Consider the following 9,049-nt stretch of genomic DNA (forward strand, 5'->3'; position numbering starts at 1 on the left):
AGTGCTCAGGTCCAAGGAAGGAATAATCTTAAATCAAAGAAAGTATGTTTTAGAGCTCATATCCAGTATGGGGCTTAGTGCAACTAAGCCAGCTGCAACTCCTTTGGAAACAAACCTAAAGCTCACCACACTTCAGTATGATGCAACAACTGGTGCTAAAGGTGATGAAGTTCTAAATGATATTGGTTCATACCAAAGACTGATTGGGAAGCTTATGTATGTCACTATCACCAGACCAGACATTAGTTATGCCATCCACACACAAGGTCAGTTTATGCAGCAGCCAAAGAGATCTCATTGGGAAGCTGCACTAAGGGTAGTAATGTATCTGAAAGGATCTCTTAGCCAAGGCACTGGTTGAGATCAGAAACTCTTACTACAACATTAACTTGTTGGTGTGATTCAGACTAGGCAGCTTGCCTTAACACAAGGAGATCTATCACTGGTTATGTGATCAAACTTGGTGCATCTCTAATTTCATGGAAATCAAAAAAGCAGCAGACAATGTCTAGGAGTTTAGCAGAAGCTGAGTATAGAAGCATGGCCTCAGCGGTAGCAGAAGTCACTTAGTTGCTAGGCCTGTTCAAAGAGCTAGGAGTAGAGGTCAAGACTCTTGTTGCAGTTATGAGTGACAACAAGTCGGCTATACAGATTGCAGCTAATCCTATTTTTCATGAACGTACTAAAAATATCGAGATAGATTGTCACTTCATTAGAGACAAAATTAAAGATGGAATTGTGCAAACAATTTATGTGAACACTAAAAATCAGTTGGCAGATTTGCTTACCAAAGGACTAAGTCAGGTCCAACATAATCATTTCTTAGGCAAGCTTGGTGTGATTAACATCTTACACCCTGCAGCTTGAGGGAGAGTATTACGAAGTGTTACTGTTAAGAAGCAGTTAGGCCATTTCCGTTAGTTAATTAAGGTCGTTACAGTTAGTTAGTTAGTTAAGTAGCCGCACTGTTAGTTAGCTAGTATGACAGCTGTAAATTAATGATTCCAGCTCAAGGTTGTTAGTAGATTCAGTTTGTATATATACATTACACTATAAATGAATAAAGCAAGAAGTTAACATTTCAGATATTTTCTCCCCTTCTTCACTCTCTTGTTCACATGCTCTGTATTTCGCAGAGACAGAATTGAGCTCATTGCTCGTTCAACAATGGCAGATCACACAGATTTTAGCATAAATACAGTAAGAAATCTCATGATTACCTTATTAATCGACCGCTTCTTGATACGTGCCGAGATTTTCGCCGTGATCCTCGCCCGATCACGGATATTTTGGCTTTCCGTTATTTGGCTCAGTAGGCTTCTCTCGATCTTGCTCGATCTCTATCTCGCTCGGTCTCGATCTTGGCTGATCTCGATCTCGATCGGTCTCTGGGTCACGAACTCGGCAATCTAACTTCGCATCACAGTTCGATATGACATGGAGTCGAACTTTGGCCTGCCACGTCCTGCTCTCGATTAATCATACAAAAAGGGCAAGCCCGATTTTGACCATATACAACTATTTCATGATCCATCTTAGTATAGGCCTTTCAACTCTTACTCGGTGGGTCTAACCCCAATCTGTACTTTAATTCCAACAATATGTGTATTTGTATTTTTTTACTGTGTATTTGTGTTATCTGCTTATTTTTTTTAACTGTTTTCATTTAACTTTGCTAGTAATTTGGAAGTGGTGCTGATTCACCGTTACTATTGAAATTGCAAGTTGATGTTTTATCTTTACTTCTTATCTGGTTCTAGTGAGTAGCTAGTTGGAGTGAGCAATTCTTTTACGCAAATCTAGTACTACTGGTATGTTGGATGCAGTACGTAATGTTGTTGACATATCTAAAGCACAAGCAGTCATAGCAAATGGGGACTCTCTTTATATTCAATTTTCTGTTTAAAATGTAAAAATGTCAAAGAATCATGCTGACAACGTACAATTTCAGTTAACACTTAAAAGGTAAGGACTTCAATGAAAAAGGGTCTGGCGAAGAATACAGCACAACTATATGTTTTCTTTAATAGATCTCACATGAAAGCTTGTTCGATTTATCGAACTTTTTTCATGTCTCCGTTTTCATTACTGACGCTACTGTAAAGAGGTTTTTATATCTCAATTCTACTCTCTCACTTATTGGTATTATTTGGTTTAGAGATTCTGCAAAGCGACACGTAAAATTGGTTTGATTTTCTTGAAAACCAAAGTCGCCTCAAACCAAACAATACGAGGACATACCACTATTTGGGTCTTTCTTCTTCAATAGGTGTACTAGACTAATTGCAAACTGATGGGAGGTTATAACTACCTATGCTAGTGGCTTATTACATTTTAATTGAATTTGACTTTAATCACTGTTATTTTGTACTAATTGAGTGTTTTATACCTTGTAGAAGTGATTCCGAGCTAAAGATATTCGGAATGAAATCGAGCTATTTGGAGCTTTGAAGTTTGAGTAAAAGCCCAAGGGATTAAGCCGGGATCGCGTTCGGGGGTCGAGAACCATATCTGGATATCAAAAAGCAAGGAAAAAGCCGGGCTCTAAGAAAAATACACTGGTGCGGTGCGTGGGGCGCCGAGCATGTACAATTTCTGCTGGTTTTCAATTTTGCTAGCTCTCCGACAAACCCCACTACCACCCCGCATGGCGCGTCACCCCATGCGGTGTGTCTGTGCAAGTTTTACACAGTCTAAATCCTATTTCGCGTAGGAAAAAGTGTTTTCCTCTGGGCCCAACCCTACTTGGTATAACTACATGTAAAATATTATTTTGAGGGACTTTTGACACACCTTAGACCTAAGGAGACTATTTTAGAAGGGAGAAGACGTTGGAAACATTCTTTGGAGGAGAAAATCATCAAGTTATTCATTCCTTCATCTTTTCTTTGTAATTTGTTTATGCAAAATACTTAGAAAGTTATTACTACGAACAGGAGTGGCTAAAACCCAAAGTTCTGGGGTTGTGATTTAGCCATAAATATTGTTGTTTAAAGTTGACTTAACCTTGATTATAATTCATCAATATATGGTTGTTTCTTCAATTCTGTGATTAATTGCTTAATTGTCTGGCCAGCAGTTAGGTTCTATTTACTTTCTATGCTATGTTTGGGAAAGCCATGTTTAGATTAGAGAAGAAGCAAAGAGAGCACGATCTTAACTCTTTGAGGGGGGAGGGGGGAGGGGGAGAGATTTATGGTTAGGATAAGAATATACCTAATTACTGTGCTTAATTAAATATCGTAATCTTAACACGTTGTTAATAGATTAATTTCATAGGAATATAGACGTTAATCTATTTTGAATAGGCGAGTAGCACTTCAGGAGAAGGCTATGAGAGCAATTGTTCATTAATTAGCAACTATGAGTGAATTGTGTGAAAGAGACAATTAACTAGAACACAATATGATTGGTGAATCGATCACAACCTCGAATATTTGTCTCTACTGAATACATAACAACCATTTTGCTGCTTGATAATTTATTTACTAGTTATAATTGTTGTTTAGTATAATCATACTTTTGAACTCTGATGGGCTCGACTAAATAACAATCATGGTGAATTTAGTGGGTAGTTAATACAAGCCTCTGTGAGTTCGACACCCGACTTATTATTTTATTACTTGTACGATCGCGTATACTTGCGTGTGCATTTGGGAGCAACAAGTTTTTTGCGCCTTTTTCGGGGACTTGAATATTGACTATTTTCTAGTTTTTGCTTTAATTGTTTATTTCGCCAAGTCTAATGTTACTTGATTGTTGCTCTGATCTCAAGAACTTGGATTGAATGCGTAGGGCCAGAATCCAGGACAGACTTCAAGGCTTTGACCTCGAAAATGAGAGAACATTTCATAGGAGATTGAGGGAAGCAAGGGACACAAATAATCTTCAGGCACTTGTTCAATTTCCTGTGAAATGGCAGAGGAGCAACATATGGTTGTTCATGAGGTGGCGATGCCCAGCATTGCTAATGTCAACTCCAGCATTGTGAAGCCGAGAATCATTGGACACTTTGAGCTGAAACAGAGCATGATCCATCTATTTTAATGCCAATGGGCAGTTTATGGGTCTTCCACACGAGGATACGCAACAGTATATCCTGAATTTCTTGGAGATTACTAATACTTATATCACCAACGGAGTCACTCCAGACTATGTGAGGTTCACACTTTTCCTGTTCTTTCTATTGGGGGAAGCAAAGCGATGGTTGAAAGCAGAACCAACTAATTCTATTACATCATGGAATGATCTAGAAAGGAAATTTTTGGCAAGGTTCTTCCTTTCAGGTAAAACTGCAAAATCAGAAGTAAAATTGTCGCCTTCAAACAGAAAACGGGGGAGTCTTTATACTCAGCTTGGGAGAGGTTCAAGGGGCTGCTTAGAGACTGTCCTCATCACAATCAGACAAACGAAGTGTTAGCTCACACTTTCATAGAAGGGCTAGATCCTAAGATAAAGATTATGGTAGATACTCCACCTGGAGGTCAAGTGTTGGAGAAAAACTTTGATGATATATATGTGTTATTGAACAAATTCTCTAAAAACAATCCTGATTGGCAAGAAGAGATGGGCACACATATAGTGTAAAAATCCGTAGGGTTTCTCGAGTTAGATGTCATCACGGCACTATCAACGCAGATTTCCATATTGACCAACCAAGTCAATCAGACGACCTTGGTTATTAACAAGCAACAAGCCCAGCTAGTGCAACAAGTTCAACTATTTTGTGAAGTATGTGGAGAGGGTCATACGAGTAACTTATGCCCAATTAACCTAGAGTCTGTCTGTTTTGTGGGTAATGCAAATAGGGTCTAGACAAACCAGTATGAGTACACTTACAATCCCAACTAGAGGAACCACCCAAACTTCTATGGGGTGGAAACCATGGTGCTCAGAATCAATACAAGCCACAGGTACCTCAACAACAATATAGACCACCTTAGGCTGAACAACATGCAAACTCGACAAGTCACCTTGAGGAAATGATGAAGAAATTAAAGGCTGATCAGCAGGCCCAAGCCACAACAATGAGAAATTTGGAGCGACAAATGGAACAAATTGCTAGTGCCCAAAATACTTAATCAGTTGGAGCTCTTCCAAGCAACACTGAGGCTAATCCTAAAACATATATTAATGTTGTGTCATTTAGGAATGGGAGATAGTTAGAAGAAGTCCAATCGAAAAAGAGAAAAGAAGTGACCTTTAATGAGAAGCCAACCACTATAGAGTTAGAATCAGAAAAATCAAAGGAGTCAGAGAAGCCAACTGAAGAAGCTGTGGCTAAGCAACCCCCCCCCCCATTAGTTGCGAGTCCACCACCTCTGTTCCCTCAAAGATTGCAGAAAGTGAAGGATAATGCCGCGTATAAAATTTTCTTGATATTTTGAAGCAGGTGCAAATCAATATCCCACCGGTAGACATCCTGGAAGAAGTGCCCAAATATGCAAAATACATCAAGGACATAATGGCAAATAAAAGAAGGTTGACCGAATTCGAGACTGTGGCACTTATTATTGAGGAATGTAGCTCAAGAATCCAAAGCAAGCTACCTCAGAAATTGAAGGATCCGGGTAGTTTTACTATCCAAATCTCGATTGGTAACCATGCAGTTGGGCAAGCTTTAAGTGATCTTGGAGCGAGCATCAATTTTATGCCGTTATCTATATTCAGACAATTGCGTTTGGGTGAGCCACGCCCAACAATAGTAATCTTACAGTTGGATGCTCGCTCCCTTGCTCATCCTGGATGAGTGATTGAAGATGTGTTAGTTCAAGTGGGTTCTTTCATATTCCTTGTTAATTTCATTATCTTAGACTACGAGCCTGATCAGGAAGTCCCATTTATTTTGGGGCGTCCATTCTTAGCTATGGGCCGAGCTATTATTGATGTATGCGAAAGAAAGATGACGATGAGAGTAGGTGATCGAGTGGAGGTATTCAATGTGTATAAAGCACTCAGATTGCCAGCCCACTATGATGAGCTATCCATGATTTCTGAGGTGGAAAGTGATGCTACGTCATTGGTGCCTTATATGAGCCCCATAGATCCTCTTGAACGAGCTTTGATTGGGATGAAGAAGACGGTGAAGACGAAATGATGGGAGAATTGAGCAAGTACTTGACATGTCTTGCAGTTATGTCCATAGGTTTGGGAGATTTGAGGAGTTGGACAGGCCTGTCACTCTGACCCCTCCTAAACCATCTATTGAAGCTCCAAAGCTAGAACTAAAACCCCTTCTAGCGCATCTACGCTATGTTTGTTTGGGAAACTCTGAGACATTGCTAGTGATTATCTCATCCAACTTGACTAATGTACAAGAAAAAAAATTACTCAGAGTACTTCGTCAACATAAAAAGGCTATTGGGTGGACAATTGCTGACATCAAGGGAATTAGTCCATTGTTTTGCATGCATAAAATCTTTCTGGAAGATGGACACCGCCCTAGTGCTGAGCAACAAAGGAGATTAAATCCCATCATGAAAGAGGTCGTGAAGAAAGAGGTGATTAAGTGGATCGATGCAGGTATTAACTTTCCTATCTCTGACAGTAACTGTGTAAGCCCAGTGCAATGTGTTCCCAAAAGGAAGGGGGATGATTGTGTTAGAGAATGAGAAAAATGAGTTAATTTCTACTCGCACCGTGACGGGGTGGAGAGTTTGCATTGATTATAGAAAGCTCAACAAAGCAACCCGCAGGGACTACTTCACACTTCCATTTATTGACCAAATGTTGGACAAATTGTCGGGGCATGAATATTATTGCTTTCTTGATGGTTATTCGGGGTACAACCAGATTGTCATATGCCCAGAAGGTCAGGAGAAAACCACTTTTACTTATCCTTATGGAACTTTCGCCTTCAAGCGTATGCCATTTGGTCTTTGTAATACACCAGCCACTTTCTAGAGATGCATGATGACTATTTTCACCGATATGGTGGAAAAATTGTGGAAGTCTTTATGGATGATTTTTCAGTCATTGGGTCTTCTTATGATGACTGTTTGAAGAATTTGAGCAAGGTGTTAGCCCGTTGTGAATAAACAAATCTAGTGTTGAATTGGAAAAAGTACCATTTTATGGTGCAGGAAGGCATCATATTGGGTCACAAAGTGTCTAAAAGAGGCATTGAAGTTGATTAAGGCGAAGATGAAGGCGGTTGAAAAATTACCTCCACCCATTTCTATGAAGGGTGTCTGGAGTTTCTTTGGACACGCAGGGTTTTATCGGCGTTTTATAAAGGATTTTTCAAAAATTGCTACTCCTTTGTGAAGGTTGCTTGAAAAGGATGTACCTTTCAATTTTGATGACGCCTTCATGGAGGCATTTGAAGAGCTCAAAAAGAAGTTGGTGGCTGCCCCCATTATTGTGGCACCAGATTGGTCCTTACTATTTGAACTTATGTGTGATGCAAGTGACCATGCTATTAGGGCAGTGCTAGGCAGAAGGAAAGACAAAATGTTTTATTCCATCTACTATACGAGTAAGACTATTGATGATGCACAACTAAATTATACCACCACTGAAAAGGAGTTGTTAGCCTTTGTGTGGACCTTTGGGAAATTTCGGGCATACTTGGTGGGAACAAAACTCATAGTCCATACTGATCATGCAGCAATCAGGTATCTATTTACAAAAAGAAATCTAAGGCTAGATTGATGCACTAGGTTTTGTTGTTGCAGGAATTTGATATAGAAATACGAGATCGAAAGGGCACAGAGAACCAAGTAGCTGACCATCTATAAAGGCTAAAAAATCATAACCACGTGGAGGAGGGTGGAGAAACTAAAGAGACATTTACTGATGAGCAACTTTTTGCTATCACCTAAGACCCCCCTATGGTACGGGGACTATGTGAACTATCTTGTGAGTAGGGTACTTCCTCGTGTATTGAATTTGAAGCTAGAAAGAGATTTTTACATGATGTAAACTTCTACTACTGGAATGAGCCATACTTGTACAAGCAGTATGCTGATCAGTTGATGATGAGATGCATTCCAGAAAAGGAGGTGGAATTAGTGTTGTATGATTTTCATGCATCACCTTATGGGGGCCATCATGGAGGCAATAGAATAACTACAAAGGTATTACAATCCAGTTTTTTTTGGCTAACATTATTCAAGGATGCCTATGCATTTGTTAAGAAGTGTGACCAGTGTCAAAAAATAGGAACAATCACAAAGAGGCATGAGATGCCTTTGAATAACATCCTTGAGGTTGATATTTTTGATGTGCGGGGGATAGATTTTATGGGACCATTCCTATTGTCCAGAGGAAACAAATACATCTTGCTAGCAGTTGACTACGTGTCAAAATGGGTAAAGGCGATCATATTGCCAACAAATGATGCCATGGTCATAGTTGCATTTGTGAAAAAGAACATTTCTCGAGTTTTGGGACTCCACGTGCCTTGATTAGTGATAAAGGGACACATTTTTGTAATTGGTTGTTGAATAACCTTCTAGATAAATATGGAGTCCATTATAGAGTTGCTACAACATATCATCCTCAAACAAGTGGATAAACTGAGGTGTCTAATAGAGAAATAAAGCAAATCTTAGAGCAGATAATGAGTGTGAATAGGAAGGATTGGGTTGCAAAGTTAGATGATTCCTTGTGGGCATATAGAATTACACACAAAATGCCAGTTAGGGCGTCGCCGTATAAGCTTGTTTATGGGAAGGGATGTCATTCACCTGCTGAACTTGAACACAAAGCGTACTGGGCCATTAAAAAGTTGAATATGGACCTTGAAGCAGCGAGCGAGAAGAGACTCTTGCAGTTGAATGAGTTAGATGAGTTCAGGCTGCACTCTTATGAAAATGCTAAGCTATGCAAAGAGAAAATGAAAAGATGGCATGACAAACGTATTAAGCCACGTCACTTCGAGCCAGGCCAACAGGTATTATTGTTCAATTATAGGCTTAAGTTGTTTCCTGGGAAGTTAAAATCGAGATGGTCAGGCCCGCTTGAGGTGGTGAGATTCATTCCTTATGTTGCAATTGAGTTGCGTGATTTAAATGGTGAAAGAAATTTTTTAGTGAATGGACATAGA

At 39.6% G+C, this 9,049-nt stretch overlaps 1 protein-coding gene and 1 non-coding gene across 2 annotated transcripts; one reads left to right on the forward strand and one right to left on the reverse strand.

Annotated features, from left to right (window-relative positions):
• Positions 1-4,296: 4,296 nt before the first annotated feature.
• Positions 4,297-4,403, reverse strand: LOC138888793 (small nucleolar RNA R71). Its single transcript, XR_011406372.1, has one exon. It is a non-coding gene; the product is annotated as a small nucleolar RNA R71 (small nucleolar RNA).
• Positions 4,404-5,464: 1,061 nt separating this feature from the next.
• Positions 5,465-6,097, forward strand: LOC138888665 (uncharacterized). The gene is made up of 2 exons (XM_070170568.1): positions 5,465-5,684; positions 5,814-6,097. The coding sequence occupies exons 1-2, from the start codon at positions 5,465-5,467 to the stop codon at positions 6,095-6,097; spliced, it is 504 nt and encodes a 167-aa protein (XP_070026669.1).
• The last annotated feature ends 2,952 nt before the right edge of the window (positions 6,098-9,049 follow it).

The sequence above is a fragment of the Nicotiana sylvestris genome, chromosome 3 (assembly GCF_000393655.2).
Source record: "Nicotiana sylvestris chromosome 3, ASM39365v2, whole genome shotgun sequence".
Classification (NCBI taxonomy): domain Eukaryota; kingdom Viridiplantae; phylum Streptophyta; class Magnoliopsida; order Solanales; family Solanaceae; genus Nicotiana; species Nicotiana sylvestris.

Excerpts from the sequence above, each read along its gene's own strand:
- LOC138888665 (XM_070170568.1), top strand. The coding sequence starts at position 5,465 with ATGGCAAATAAAAGAAGGTTGACCGAATTCGAGACTGTGGCACTTATT. Across the intron at positions 5,685-5,813 it reads ATTCAGACAATTGCGTTTGG|ACTACGAGCCTGATCAGGAA; the intron begins GTGAGCCACGCC and ends TCATTATCTTAG.